Raw genomic sequence first — 16,410 nt, 5'->3', positions numbered from 1 at the left:
TCGAATGACATGAAATTCTGTCAATGAAGACAATTCTAAATTTGTAACCATGATTTTTGCATATTATTCACTAGGTGGTAGTTTGAACTTTTAGGCTGCCTAAAACCTTTGTCGTCTTCCTACTTTCCTCCGCACCTCCCAAATTCTAAGTTGTGACTGCATCAAAGATGATTCTCCATGGAATCAGTCATCGCTTGTGTTCTCATGTGCATTTTCTGGGATGTTTTGCACATACTGTCCTGCTGCAGATAACCGGTGGCGCAGGGTTCGTGGGCTCCCATCTAACCGACAAACTCATGATGGACGGCCACGAGGTAACTGTGGTAGACAACTTTTTCACGGGAAGGAAGAGAAACGTGGAGCACTGGATCGGACACGAGAACTTTGAACTAATTAACCACGATGTGGTGGAGCCCCTCTATATTGAAGGTGAGTGAAAACCGTATGCTGTTACCATTTAGAGCTTGGTAGGTGATGTAGCCAAAGCGGTGAGATCACAAAGGTGAGCTGTCTGATTCAGCCACATTGCATGTCGTGTTGTGTTTTAGTTTTGAAATGGTCTTACTGTGTACAAGGCACTATGCTAGTTTCTGTGATAAAGAATGGTCGTAATAGTGAAGAATATGTCTTCACTATTACATGGCGCCCCCTGGTTTTGAACTTCACGGACCTGTTGAAGTAGCATTTGTGTAGTCCACATCTGCAGTGGTCTGAATGTTTGTGTCCTCTCCAAATTTTTATGTTGAAATCCAAATGCCAAGGTGATGGTATTAGGAGGTGGGGCCTTTGGAAGGTGATTTAGTCATGGAGACAGAGCCCTCATGGATAAGATTAGTGTTTTTATAAAAGAGGCTCCAGGGAGCAATCTGGACGCTTTCACCTTGGGAGGATGAAGCGAGAAGGCGCCATCTGTGGGGCCAGGAAGTGAGCCCTCACCAGACAAGGAATCTGCCAGAACCTTGATCTTGGACTTCCCAGTCTCCAGAACTTTTAGAAATACATTTCTGTTGTTTATAAACCACCAGTTTATGGTATTTTGTTATGACAGCCGGAACCAACTATGACGATATTCCTATTGCCTGTCAAGTCTGATGTTTGAGCTGTTTGCGTGCAATTGCTTTTAACTGCCTATAGGATGTTAGCCAGTACAGAATTCTGAATGAATAATAAAATCCCACTTAGAAGTGTTTGAACTCCTCTAATAACTTTGCCACTTTAAAGGAATTATGGCTTGTGTCTGTAATGGGTTGCATGGTGGCTTGCAGAAGATATGTTTTAACCCCAGAGCCTGAATATGACCTTTTATGGAAGCAGGGTCTTTGCAGATATGATTAAGGAACTTCAGATAAGTTCAACCTGGATTACCTGAGTGGGCTGTAATTCCAGTATAAGTGTCCTTATGAGAGAGAGAATTAGTGTAGACACAGACAGGTGGGGCAAAGAGAAGAAGGTCATGTGAAGACTGGGCAGAGAGTGGAGTTATACAGCCCCAAGCCAACCCCACCTGGCAGGAGCAAGGGAGAATTCTCCCCTAGAGCCTGGAGGAAGTGTGGCCCTGCTGATACCTTGTTTTCAGACTTTTGGTTTCTGGAACTCATGTGAGAAAAGACTTCTGGTGCTTTAAGCCACCTAATTTGTGGTACTTTAGTTACAGCAGCCACAGGAAACAAACACAGGGGCCTTACATAGACTTGGAAAGGTCTTGTTCCTCCCAGATTCTCTGAGGTGTGCTGGTGAGAGCTGCCAGCAGGTGCTTGCTCTTAGGACCTCTCAGGATCACACAGACTGGACGTTCATTCTCATTCAAATTTGACCATAGCCATGAGAGCTAAGAGGTGCCATCCCCACTGTTACATATGTGGAGAACTACATTCGGATTGGAACCTGCCCAGATTTATAAGGCTATTAAGTGGCAGAGCCAGACTCAGCCCTGGACTGTCCAACTCCCATGTTTTTACCATCAGCTGCCCTCCCCCTGCATGGACAGTGCAGGACTCTGCTTCTTCCCATTCTTACCAAATCGTGAACATTTCCCCATATCAGTATAATGTGTCTTGAAAAGCCAACATAATCACTGAGCGCTACTTATTATTTGAACATACCATAATTTATTTAAACTTACTTAAAGTTCTCCAGTATTTTATTATAAATATCTTTGGATTTTGGGGTTTTTATTTCCTCAGCAAAAAGAGTCTAAATATGAATTGCACCAAATACTAGTATGTCTCCATTATTCAGGGGTATCTATTTTGCTTTTTCATTAGTAGCATTAAACATTATCTTTAAAAACTATTTAACAAAAATATCTTGCTAATTTGATTGAAAACCAGTGGTTCAGTGCACATTTCTTTTGTTCCTGTAAAAGGTTACACTTTCTAACATGTTAATTCACAAAAGAAATTCAAATAGATTTTTTCACCCATTTTTTAGATTTGCTTTTTGTATGAGTTCTTCATAATAGGGGTGTTAACTATTGGGCATGTGTTTAGCATTTTTTCCCCACTCTAGTTTTTGCCTTTTACATTTCCTGGAAATTTCATCATTTTAACATACTCTCATCTGTTCATTTCTCCTTTGTTATGTCTTTTGTTACTTTTTATACTATAACTCTTCCAAGATTAGATGAAGATGAATATTTAATCTGATAACTTAAAAAAGCTGTAACATTTAATTTTAAACTATTTAATCTATTTGGGATTCATTTTGGGGTGAGGCTGAAGTTTTTGTAAAGTGAAACAGATGATGTAATAGATAAATTGTCTCACTTTCCACTCCACCTTCCTCCTGAGGCTGCCATGGGGTTAACAGAGCAGTACAGGTGGCAGGGCTCTGGCAGGCAGGGTTTGCCAGTGTCCTGCCAGGTGCCCAGCCCAGCATTCATCCAGAGATGCACACAGGGACTTTGCTGATGGAATTGTGGTTAGGAACCAGCAGGCTTTAAAATGGAGATTATTCTGGATTATCTGGGTGAGCCCCACATAATCACATGCGCCTTTAAAAGCAGCAAGAGTCAGGCAGAGAGATTTGGTAGAGGAGATTCCTCAGGGAGACCCGACAAAAGGGAAGCTGGAGAGGTTCGTGGTGTGCGAACCACCATGGCCGGCTCTGTAGGGGCCGTGAGCCAGAGAGGATGGCAGCCTCTAGAAGCTGCGGGTGGCTCTGCTGAAGGCCAACAGGGAGACGGGACCTCAGTCTTGCAGCCTCACAGAAGGGAACCTTGCCAACATCCTGAATCATCCTCTGAAGATAAGAATACAAACCTACTGGCACCTTGATTTCCACCTGGGAGTGGCAGAGCTGAGAACCTGCAGAACCACACCACATCGGAGCTGCAGACTCTCGGATTACAAATGGATTTTTATAAGCTTCTACATTTGCTAGGGTAGCGATAGAAAACTACTGCGAGGGAGGAATTGCCTCAGTACGTGGCCCACACTAAGTGCTCTTTCGTGAAAGCTGCCGTTATTATTGTTAGTACTCTTTTTTTTTTTTGCACATAACAATAAACATTTATTGTCTGCAAGAACTATTGGTTATATAATTTCAGTACTACTGAGAAACCAGAACTTAGTGAGAATGGTATGTTCATACCAAAGCTGCTCTGGGCCATTTCTACCACGTCTATGTGTAGGACACGCACACACACACACCCCCTCTCTAATAAACATGCATACACATACACAAGTATACACACATACATATACATAATTACATGCACAAACACACAAATGTTCATACCCATACACAAGTATACATACACACACAAATACATGCACAAACACATAAACATGCATACACATACACATGTGTACACACAAATATGCATACACAAATACACATATATACAGGTGTAAACATACTCATAAACATGCATATATACACACAAGTGCACACACATGCACAAATGCACACATACATAAATATGCATACACATACACAAGTGTATGCACATACATGCTTGTGCACTGAATGGAGCCATACAATAAATTATTAACACTTTTTTGACTTTTGCTCAGTATTATGTTCCCTCAGTTGGCATTTATGTTGGGAGAGCATAAGACATTTCTATACTTCTGTAGTTTAAAGCCTGTTTTTCTCTTTCTCCTTCAGTGGGTTCCTCCCTGCCTTTGATAACTCCCCTCTTCCTGACCCCATCTCTTCCTTCTTTCTGCTCCCACAATGCCCACTTGATCCAACAGCAGCAAAATACAGGTTCTTCTCAAGCTCACATGGAACATTCTCCAAGATTGGTCACATTTTGGGCCATAAAATACACCTCAACAGACTTGAAAGACTGGAAATCATACAGAGTGTACTCTCTGCCACAGTGGAATTAAACTAGAAATTAGTAACAGAAAGATAGCTGGAAAACCACAAAATGCTTAGGATTAAACAACAGACTACTACAGAACACAGCCATCAAAGAAATCGTCTCGAGAGAAATTAACAAGACTTTGAACTAAATGAAAGAATTAGGTTTCTTGTGTATATATTTGATAAAGAATGAGATGAAAGAGAATCTTTCATTTTTTTCTCTTTTCAAAAGACTATCCTTTCCTGACAATGAAAAGAATATGTGTTAAAGAAAATTTGGAAAAGCATAAAAGAGCAAATAGAAAATCATCTTTAATCCTTCTGTTCAAAAATAATGTTGATGTTAACGTCCAGTCCTTTTCTAAATGTGATTTTTAAATTAAAAACATGCTTTAATAGGCAATATGGTTATACGGTTCAATTTTTAAATAAAGAAGATAATACTGTAAAAAGTCTCCCTCTGGCCTCCACCTCTCATCTTTCCAGTTCCCAGCTCTCCATAGAAACTATTAATCATTTTTTTTTTATTCATCTGCAATGTGTGTATGCAGTCCAGCTAATACAAATAGGTATTGGTAATTCTCCCTGTTCATAGTGAAAGTAGGCTGTTATATATTGCCCTGCATCTTACTGTATTCCACTTATTGTATCCTGGTGCTATTTCTATATCATACATACAGAGCTACTTTATTTATTTGGCAGCAACTTAGTATTCTGTGGTATGAGTATATCAGATCCCTTTACAAAGATACGTTTTTTTACCCCTCTGTATTACTTACTAGCAAGTCCAAGTTCTCATGGTATGACTGTGGTAAGGTTTCATTATGCTTGTGTTGTTGGATGTTTAGGTTGTTTGCAATTTGGGGCCATCATAAACCTTGTTTCAGAAAGCCACCTGGTATATATATTCTAAGTCCGTGTGGTCCCCAACCTCTGGGGCCAAGGATCAGTCCCAGTCCATGGCCCGTTAGGAACTGGGCTGCACAGCAGGAGGTGAGCCGCAGGTGAGCCGGGGAAGCTTCATCTGTATTTACAACTGCTCCCCATCGTTCACGTCACCACCTGAGCTCCACCTCCTGTCACATCAGCTGGCATTAGATTCTCATAGGAGCGCAAACCCTCCTATAAACTGCACATGCGAGGGATCTAGATTGAGTGTTCCTTGTGAGAATTTGTCTGAAAGCATTGCCCCTACCCCACCTTCCCCCCAACCCCCCATGGAAAAACTGTCTTCCATGAAACCAGTCCCTAGTGCCAAAAAGTTTGGGTACGGCTGATCTAAGTCTTTGTCATCATTATCACAAAACATTTGTTTTTTCAGAGTCCTGATATATAGATCCCATTCCTCCCTGAAAAGTCCCAATTTACTTTTCCACCATCTGCATACACAGAAATCTTGAGAGCAGTATTTCTGTAGGGAACAGGAAAATGCAGAAATGCCCATTGTGTTGTGGGGAGACCCATACTGGAACTTGTAGTACTGGTGTAGAAGAATTCCAGGAAAATAAAAGAAGAAAGTGACCATAGTTAACCCTTCTTGGGCACTTACTGTGTTCCCAGGCACTGTTCTCATCAGTGTTTATGGTTAGCATATTTAATTTTCTCAGTGCTCATGAGAGGTAGGCAGTTACTCTCCTCATTGCATAGGTGAGGAAACCAAGGCACGGAGCCCTTTCTGTTACCCACTATTTACCTGAGTGCTCCAGTCCCACAGGAGTCCATGAGGGGGGCTTCCACGAGAGGAAAAAAGGAGAAGCTAGGTTACTAACCCTGGGTACCCAGTGTAAAAAGGTAGGGTGGGAGCAGTGTTAACCAAGGATAGTGGGTCCGTATTTATGTAGACATTTGAGGTGTGCAGCTCTGATTAGAGTATTTCTGTTGAAATATAATTTAGAAATTTCTTTTTTCAACTTTCAGTTTATATTGCAAATATAAATATAAATCACAGAGTTGGCAGCTCTTAGAGATCCCCTTCTTGTTTAATTTGTAGCTGTCAGGGGTTCCCTACAGAGCAGCCCAGGGTACTGGAAATGCTTTCTCCTTGAGGTGCTGTCAGAGGGAAGATGAACCCCTCAGTACTTAGCCGGCAGCACTGGGGGGTAATCCCAAGGGCTGGGCCAGACCTTGGTCACTTGCAGCCTTTGCCTAAGTAAATGCTATTTGATGTGAAATCAAGGCAAAACTTTTTTACTTTTGTGCCAAGAAAAATTTGGTCTCTATACTTTGAGAAGGTCGGTCTGTTCTTAAATCCTGTTTGCCATCATAAATCCAGGTTCTGGGAGGAGGGTTGGGGCCATGCTGTGGGACTCCATGTTGCAGAGAGTGGCATCACATTGCATGATAATTCTGCCAGGCTTCTGACTTGGGGTGTAGAAAAAAGAATTCTGTAGCAGGTATCTATATGATGGTATTTTACTGTATGCTAAATAGTCATGAGTGTTCACAGAAAGAGTGAACCCATCATTTTGCTTTTTTGTTTCCATAGTCTTCAGTTTCATGCTGCAAATCCTTAAGTGGAACTTAGCAGTTCACAAGAGCATGGGTGTGGCACAGGAGGATCCTTGATGCAGCTACGCAGCTGTGTCAGGAAATTAGGCAAAAAACAAATCAGCAGGGGCCTGGGGGCCTGGAGGCCTGGAAACATGCAGTCGGTTTTTATGTGGATTTTCTCTTTGTTAGATTATAAGGCTTGAGTTCTCTGATGGATTCTGAGCAATGGTTTGGGGTCACCCTGAGTTCTTGCGGTGATTTATTTCTTCTCAATTGATGTATTATGCGGATTTCAGGCACAGAGAAATCCATCCTGAGGATCCATAGGGAGTTCGTCTGTGGTTAGGCTGGTTGGGTTTTTCCCTCATCGGAGTTCATAGCAGGGCCCAGCAGCCTCTGCTGTCACCTCACCCAGCCCCTTCCTGGGGACCTGCCAGCTTTCTAGTAGGAATGCTGTTGATCATTAATTGGGGCTTTTAGGCTCCTCTCTTGAGGCTCCTGTTTTTCTAGCTGAGCTCACGGCACATGGCCTTGTAAATGTGAAAGGGTCATGGCAGGGCCACTTGGCGGTCAGCATTGAGCGCACCCTGTGTCCGGGCATGCCTTTCCTTCCCCCTCTGTCTTTCTCTCTCCCCCCCCAACTTGGATTTTTGAATGTCATGCTCATTTTCCATGTACTTTGAACTATGCAGTTGACATGCTCTGAGGGCTTTTTTTCCTGTGCGGTGAGGGTTCACTTTGCTGCTTTATTTACATTCCAGACCTGGTTGTTATTAATATGACTTAGAATTTATGTAGCACTTCTGATTGCTGGCTGTTTATCCCTGCTCTGAAGTGTCCCCTCTTCTCTCCCCTTCATAATTCCTTACCAGATTAATTAATCAACAGATGGTGCTGCAATGTCCTTGTTAGGATAGGAACTGGAGGAGTCGTCGTTGTCAACACGAAGGCAGAACACGCTCTCCTAGGGAAGAGGGGCCTCGGAGAACTTTGGTTTCATAGGGTTTTCAGGTTCTCCCTGCGTGGGATGATGCATCAGCATTGCTGCCTAACGAAGTGTCGTGACAGTTTGATGGTTATCCTGGGTTGCTTTCCAGGAGCAACAGTAGGGCAAACCTGTCCAATGGTGAAAAAACGACAAACCAGGTGGGATAGCCTTTTTGGATAGAAAAGCCCCAATTTATGGCACATCTCTTCACTTGGCTTTTATTGAGCACTGTTCCCACACTGGCCTGAGCCATAGCACCGTGGATGGGTATTTGTTTTAAGCGGAAGGTTTCCAGGCCTACCTGCACATGCTGATGGATTAGACCTGCACCAGGCCCAGGAATCTGCATTCGTGTGTGCTCCAAGGTAACGGCGGGGGCCTGCCCTCCCTGCAGAGGCAAAGCTGTGTGGAGATCAGAAGGAAGGAAACACTCGAGTCATGTGCTTAGTGAGCTTATTGTCTAGTGAAGAATATGTGTGTGAATCATTTGGCAAGGCTGCACAAAGCATCAGAAGCCACCAGCGAGAAGGGGATCATCTCTGACCAGGGGTGATGGGGAGGTTTCCCACGTACACTGACCTCGGGGTAGAGCCTTGAAGAAGAAAGCGTGGCCTGGAGCAGATGGGGGGGAGGGAAGGGTGTGTGCTAATGGTAGTGGCTTTCTGTTAGATATCAGGACGGTATCCTGCCCTCTCAGGGCACACATGTTTCCTCTTAGTCTTTAACACAGTTTCCTGTCTTTCCTGCATACGTCGTCACCTTAAGAGTAAAAATAGTGCTGAATAATTTGTTCTGCAGGATCACAATGCATGCACTGTGGTCTACAGTGTCTTTGAGGCACATAGGGCAGCCCGGTCTGTATGAACAGATGTGCCTGTCACACCTGAGTGGGCTCTCTGGTGTCACGCTCAGCTCTGAAGGTCCAGCCAGACTCATTGTGTTTTGAATCTGGCACCATCCTATTTCCAGAGTGGCAGCAGGTGAGAGGAGGTGTTTTCAGAAGAAGAAACTCAGTGCCTGTCCCAGGGTCCTGCCATTTCCACCTGCAGCCCTTGAGCTTGTTGGCAGGAAGTACAGGTGCTGACCCAGTCCCTGCTGGTCCTGACTGTCAGCTGCAGAAGATAGCATGGCCCCAGAATGACGGGAGTTTGTGAGAATTAATTTTAAAAAGCTGTCTTGTTAACTTGCAACTGGTGTAGTAGAATTTTGTTTGCTTTTTATTTTTAGCTATTTATCAACTCAGAATAACTTGTGGGAGTGGAGACAATAGTCACAAGATTTTTCTCTTCTTAGGAAGACCCATTCAATGCATTTGCATATTGACAAATCATCCACAGTTTTTAAAGGTTTTGTGTTTTCTTGGCTCTCTTGAAAAAAGATTTTTTTAAAAGAAAAATTGGTTCCATTTTTAAATTAATTCAGTGGTTTTCAGCTGGGATTTTTAAAATGTATGTATAAGTGTGTGTGTGTGTGTGTGTGTGTGTGTGTGTATGTGTATATATCCGTATATATACACACACACACATATATATGAAGGCCCAGAGTCTCCCAGCCTAGAACGCCTGTGTCAGGGTATTAGGAGCCCAGGCACCACCTTGCTGGGTGACTGAAGCAGAGCAAGGGTTGATTGAGATTCTCCAGAATGATCCCTTGTGGAGCCTAAGGAAAGCAGTAGTCCCTTGGTCAGGAAGAGGATGGCAGGCTGTGGAGAGGAGCTGGAGGGTATAGGCAGAGGAGTCCTGCAGGTGCTCTTGCATACCTGTACACAAGGGGGAACTCATTTTGGCAGTGAAGCTTTCAGGTGCCTGTTCCTCAGTTCTCCTGTGGATGGTGGGTGTGTTTTCTTTCACCTGTAGCTAAAGTGGAGTGGCATGATACAGACGTGGTCTGTCTGGAAGGATGCTTTCCTCGCAAGTGTTTATCCATCATTGCCATTTCACATGGAGAGATTGGTTCTCCAGAGCCTCTCTGCTGTGAACAGGCGTTACCTGGGTGGCAGAGGGCTGTGGGTCATGATGTTAAAGTGAATGCCTGTGCACAGTAGGGGGTAGTTGTTTGGAATCTGAATTGTTTTGCCACTCATGGCTTTAAAAACCAACCACCCTCCCTAAGTGTCATCCCAGGGTCTGGTTTTATGGATACAGAATGCATAAAAATAAAAGGAAAGGCTAATTTCTCCCATAGTTTCCTGTCTTTGCTTTTATGTCAGATTTGCTTCACAAACTACTTTAGATATTCATGCTTAATTCTGTGCCTGAAAAATGTCTTCCTTCAGGTTTGAAAGCTTTATCTGGGACAAATGTCTCAGAAAACAGTCAACTTGATAATCAGATTACCTCTAGTTACAGAAGAACAGACCCAAACAACTGGCTAAGCACATGTTTTTGTTTCCAGATAATTAGATCTTCTATTTTTGTTTAAAATTCTTCTAATTAGAAATGTAAATTAGTTTGTATAAAGACTAGTATGATAAAAACTAGAATTTCAGTAAAAGGTACACTAACACCTTTATTGTACAGTATAATTCCTAGGAGTTCAGAATTTTTTTAGTGTTTTTCTTGGAAATAATAGGCTTCCATTTGTCTCCTTTAGTTGACCAGATATACCATCTGGCATCTCCAGCCTCCCCTCCAAACTACATGTATAATCCTATCAAGACATTAAAGACCAATACGATTGGGACGTTAAACATGTTGGGTAAGTTGTTGTTTTCTTGTTTTTTGGTTTTTTTTGTTTGTTTTTTTGGCTCTTGCTGGGAATATTTTAGATGATTTTAAAGATAGGTAATTGAATGTTCTAATAGAGTTTGATCAGGGTGTTTACCCCTCTCCCTCACTGCAGAGCCTGTGGCATTTGGCAGCTTTGCAGTGTTATTTCAGTGTGACTTTGTCATTGGAATTTGTCTTGGGGAAGATTGCCTAATTTCCATGCATTGCAGTAAATAGTATTCAGTGCCTCTTTGCAAATCCCTGGGGTGACCACAAGCACTTTACGTGATCGCCCAGCATTGTTCCTCTTCTCTGAAACCAGTTGGCCAACACCCAGGACAGATGAGTGCCTCTTGCTGCAGAGGGGTGCTAGTAGCTCTGATCCAAAGATTGGGTTGGGTTGACATGGCCTTGCACACAGGGGAGATTCAATACCAATCCTTGAAGGAGTAGACAGAGAATCCGTGTCTACATGTGGGGTTGTCGAAACTGAGTACCTGCTCTAGACTGAACTCCAGGATTCTCATTAGTGAAAGATGAAAGATTGAGCATCGTTAAGGGTGGCCCATATGTGTGTATTCACAAATTACATGCCTTAGATTTATAGCTCTGGGCAATATGCACATGTTAATGTTTAAAATTAGACTCATGCTTAAGTTTAGCACAGTTTTTTTTTTTTTTAAGCTAGAGGTTTTGATTATTTGCAAAGTGTAAGAAAGGGACTACTTTTTAAAATGCCAAGCAAAAAAAATGGATTTAATTATAGGAACGTTTAAAATAGGTCCTACAAATGGATTTTGGGAAATATAGCACAAAATTTTAATTTGAGGGAAGCGTGAAGCCGAAGGACTGAAAGGGCAGCCAGAGATTGTTTTTAGAGTCTCTTAAACTAAATATTTTGAGGAATTGTACTAATCATGGTTCTCCAGGAGAACAAAACCAGTAGGATATATATGTTAATAGATATGTGGAAAGAGATTTATTATGAAGGATTATTGGCTCATGTGATCATGGAAGCTGAGAAACCCCACCATTTGCCTCCTCCAAGCTGGAGACTCAGGGAAGCCGGTGGCGTAGTTTAAAGGTTTGAGAACCGGAGAGCCAAGGGCTGAAGATCAATGTCTTTCCTCCTCCATTTTGCTCTATTCAAGCCTCCAGCGGATCAGATGAGGCCCACCCACATTGGGGAGGACCATATGCTTTATTCAGTCTACAGGTTCAAATGCTAATCTCTTCTGGAAACGTCCTTGTAGACATACCCAGAAGTAACATCTAACCAGATACCTGGGCAAGGTATAGTCCAGTCAAGTTGACCCATACGTTAACCATCACAGGGTCAAGTTCTGTGTGGTATAAGATGATTCGTTCTTCTAGTCTGAAAAGGGCATTTGTCCTTCTTAGTTACTGTCCCCTGCCTTGGTAACTGGACAGAACAGGGTGTCCCTGCTTCTGCTTAGGGTGTGCCATGGTAGAGGCTGCACCTGTTCTTGCCGCTACAGTTTCCCATCCCCTCCTCAAATTGTCTCAGACCCTCCCAACCCCTCTGCCATACCAGAACTAGACCATAGAGGAAAAGCCCATCATGCACACAGTGCTTAGAGAGCTATCATTTATTCTTTCTATTTAGAGGATGCAATCACTATGCCCAAGGCACTATGCTATCCACTGGGGGGCAGATTTAGATAAGGACCACACTCAGACTTCTGCCAGGGAGGTTGGTGTCTAGCCGAGGAGGTGCTGTATGGGCACAAGCTTCAGTGATGATACTGAGCAGAAAGAGAAGGTTTCCAAAAGAGAGGCCCCAAGGAAATGCTATTAGAGTTCAAGCAAAAGTGACTCGAGCTAGGGTTTGACCTGCGAGTGAGACTGGAAGTGGAGTCTTGCAGGATGGTAAAGGGTCTTCCAGGAATGATGTGGGCACAAGCTAAAGGGAGACCATTGGTAGGCTGGAAAGGAACCCAAATGGGACTTTGTGTTTTGAACTGAGAGGAGCTGTCATTAGCCATTTTACACTTGAGACAAGATGAGCCGAACTTTGCTTCTTCATGGTCAGGACCTTCCCTCTCCGCAGCTTTCCCACCTCTGGGTCCTGTGCTTGGCATCTTTGCCTGATGAAATTTCTTTTTCTGGCTCGACATAAACACCTGAGTACCACAGCAGCCCAGGATAGCTCCCCTGGCCTCATCCCAGGATAGCTGCCTCTGGATCTTGCCAAAATCATTCCACAGAAACAATACAGGAATAGTCCTGGCTTCAAAATCTTTAAGCTCAATTGTTTTTGAGAATATAACACATTGTGTATGTCATGTGTGTATGTTACCAAAGTTTAGAGAAAACTACAAACTAGAATGACCTCAGGTGGTGGAATGCTAAATGGTATGGGTATTCTGAAAACCAGTTTGACAGTTTCTTAAACTACATATGCAAGTACCATGTGACTCATTCATTGTAATCTTGGGCATTTATCCCAAAAGATTTATGTTGACATGAAAACCTGTAATGAATGTTCGTAGCAACTGTATTTTAATGGTCAAGACCTGGAAACAACTGGAATGTCCTGTAATGGGCGACTGATGAAATTAACTGGTGCCTCCATTCCCTGACCCACCACTCAGCAGTTCCATAGGAAGGAACCGTCGACACACCCAGCAACTTGGATGGATTTTGAGGAAAATATGCTCAGTGAAAAATTTCATTCCTAAAAGGTCATACACTGTATGATTCCATTTATTTGTCATTCTTGAAATGTCAAAATTATAGAAACAGAGAATGGATTAGTGGTTTCCAGGATTATAGGGTGGTGGGAAGGTGAAAAGATGGGTGAGGCCGTAAAGGGGCTTGTGGTAGAACCCTGGGGAGGTGGGAACGCTCTGTGTCACTTGTGTCAATGGAATGTCTATATCAGTGACAATATTCATTGACTGTGTCACAGGTCAGTATCCTGGTTGTGACATTATCTAGTTTTGCAGATTTCGTCATTGGGAGAAACTGGGTGAAGGGCACATTGAATCTCCGTATTACTTTCTACAGCTGAATTTGAATGTACAAATATCTCAAAATAAAAACGTTTAATTGCAGAGAAGAAAAAGACCTCAGAACCCTTCGTTTTGAAGCTATTTCCATTGTCTCTGCCATAACATAGCGTGGTGAACTACCTCACAGACTTCTGCGAGGCCCGTGAAGTTGATAGCCTGTGAATTCCATCTTAAGCTGCATCCTTTTAGCCTTTTCTTCCTCAAGCACACTGGCATTCCCAGTCTTTTTAGCCACCAGGTTCTCTCATTTTGACCTGTGTCTTTGTGTTTCCCCACTTCCCTGTCCCTGATGCTCAAAGTCACTCCTGGGCCCCTCATGCCAGGACCCTTCTGCTACACCCTGGCCTCCCCAGGTGCGCCCTGCGTCATGTGTGCATGCCTCATCTCACCCCCTAGCAACACTCATGGGCAGCACGTCGGCCCCTTCCCCGTGTGCTGCAGGGCCAGAGGCCTGCCGAGGGGTGTGTGGCTCAGCCCGCTCTAGTGTGGTGGCTTTTGGAGATGAGAGCGTCCCCTGCCCAAACACAGGGCTCAGTGAAGGTCAGTGGGCTTCTTGGAGGTACTGATGAACCAGCACACATTGAAAGCATTTGGACTCGGAAAGAGTCACGTTTCAGAGTCACATCTGGAAGACTTTCCACACCATGGATGATGGTGTTCTAGTCAGTTCTCCATGTGAGTGGTAAATGCAGGAAAGGGGTCCAGAACAGGATTGAGGGCTGGGGCGAGTTGCTTTGGAGAAGGTGCTCTTGAAGCTGAACCTTAGAGGTGGCAGGAAGATGGATGGGAAGTGTCCCAGGCAGGGAGGCATGGGCACATTTGGGAAGCAACAGGTGGACCATTGTGGAAGTTAGGGGGTTGGCCTTCTGCCAACCAAGGTAAAGTTATCTGATAAGATGTCAAGTGGTATTTGGGGCAGAGGAGTCTTTAGGAAACTCTTCAAGTCACACTTTATCAAATCAGCAGATTTTGAGTGTTTGTTTCTACAAGTATCCAACTAAATACTGTCCCTTTGTGTTTTTTTATGGTTTGTTTTTATTTTGGTGCCAAAGCAGATGCAATAAGAGCAGATGGTTGGATGGATAATCAGATTTAATATTAAAGTACTATTTATGTTGGCCACAAAAATTGGGCCTGTACAGTTTCTGTTCATGTCTTTGCTTTCCACAGGGCTGGCAAAACGAGTTGGCGCCCGTCTGCTCCTGGCCTCCACGTCTGAGGTGTATGGAGGTGAGTGCGGGGCCCGTGGGCTGTTTGTGCCATATTAGATGAGATCAGGGCTCGTTTCTGAGGAGGCCCAGCCCACTCGTGCTCCTCCTGTGCACGATAGTCAGCAGGCTTCCCGTCTCAGCCACCAGGGTCGCCACAGTCCTCCGCGAAGGACTGTACCCTGTCACCTGGCCTATGAAGACCCACCATTTATGATTCTTCAGAAGTGCTGCTGCCACCCTGCTCTGAGAGACCCTGGAAATCACACAGTCTAGGGATCTTTTTGCCAGTCTTGTGGTGCATGTTACTCTTCTGTGTGAGCGATGCATGCTGCAGGCCTGACCCACCGAGAACTTGCGGGTTGGCCTTTAAAGCTTGCTGGGAGAAGAGACGTGTGCAGATTGCCTCATCTGTTGTATAACAGTTTCTGGAAGGATCTTAAGCAGGTAGTGCCAGGAAACTCATGAGTTATATTTTCCCAACCTGCAGTCTTCCTCCTTCCTCCCAGACTACCCCCTCCCCCACCCCCACCCCCACTGCCTGGGAGTGAGAGTGAGGAGTTGGGGTGAGGGCTGTATTTCCAATTTGTGTTGATTTCTATTCAGCCCAAACCAACTTGGTGTGCAGGGTTTAGGAGAACTGCTTAGTTGATGCAGCGGAAAACAGGCCCTGGCATGTTTTTTTTTTTTTTAAATTTTACATTGCTATGAACAAGAGAAATGAAGAAATAAGAGTAAAATTAGAAAAGACTTTTTTTTCTTTTTTTTTTTTTTTTTAGTTAAAGGAACCAAATTTTAAAATATCTGTAACAGAGAAACGCTGCTGAATACAGTGATACTCATTGTAATCTCTATGAAAATGTAGTACATTGTCCACTTCCGTGACATCCTGGACAGTTGAAAGGGCAGAGTGTACACCTCCACCTATGGTACCATCCAGAAGGGCACAGGGCATCTCCATGGCCACCCCTTCCTCCCCACCCACCCGCTGTATTTATTGTCTGCAGATTTGACAAGAGCTTATATACTTTAGGGTTCTAAACAATTTTAGGGCATAATTTGTGGATTCCACAAGTAGTTGCTCTGCTCTGATATTTCATAATTGAAGTAAACTAAAGTTTTGTAGAGTATTTGCTTAATCTCTTAGCCTCACAAAATGCTGCAAAGGGGAGAACCATTTTTTACTCTAGACATTTGCTTTTGTTATAACAAAGTGATTTTGCCCCATTTTTTCCCCAAAGCGATTTTGAAAAAAGAGAACTTTTTAGAGGCTTGGTATCCTGGGCATGTCAGTGCAGATGGTGCCAGCCCGGGGCGGATGGGTGTGCCAAGCCTTCTCCTCCTTGTCCTTTACCAAATTTATGGCCAGCTCTTTCCGGGTCTCGCTCACCCAGCTCTTGTCAAAAATTCACAGAAAAGCTCTGATGTTAATCATGTGGTACATTTCTGAATTTAAGTAATTGGTTTTCTTGTCTCAAGGGGTATTTCCCTTAGACCTTTGCTCTCATTGGACAGTGAAAAATTTGCCCTTCTTATGGGAATTTTAAGCCATAGCAGCAGATTTATAGAGAGACCTTCCTCTGCATCGTGGTGCTGCAGAGGCTGTGCTGGTCTCCCGGGGAGGTCAGCTGAGCAGGTGCACGTCCCAGGGTACGTGCGTGTTCACC

General features: G+C 43.7%; 1 protein-coding gene across 2 annotated transcripts in view; it reads left to right on the top strand.

The window, feature by feature from the left end:
* UXS1 (UDP-glucuronate decarboxylase 1) overlaps positions 1–16,410 on the top strand; it is an 84,821-nt gene that overhangs the window by 41,274 nt on the left and 27,137 nt on the right. For both annotated transcript variants that reach the window (XM_012737643.3, XM_012737642.2), the window contains exons 6-8: positions 249–429; positions 10,385–10,489; positions 14,706–14,765. In XM_012737643.3, the coding sequence (XP_012593097.2) occupies positions 249–429; positions 10,385–10,489; positions 14,706–14,765 (346 nt within the window). The remainder of the gene's footprint in view (positions 1–248; positions 430–10,384; positions 10,490–14,705; positions 14,766–16,410) is intronic.

The sequence above is a fragment of the Microcebus murinus genome, chromosome 3 (genome assembly GCF_040939455.1).
Source record: "Microcebus murinus isolate Inina chromosome 3, M.murinus_Inina_mat1.0, whole genome shotgun sequence".
NCBI classification, from domain to species: Eukaryota; Metazoa; Chordata; class Mammalia; order Primates; family Cheirogaleidae; genus Microcebus; species Microcebus murinus.
The sequence above is the reverse complement of the archived record's forward strand: the minus strand, read 5'-3'. Positions and strand labels throughout refer to the sequence as shown.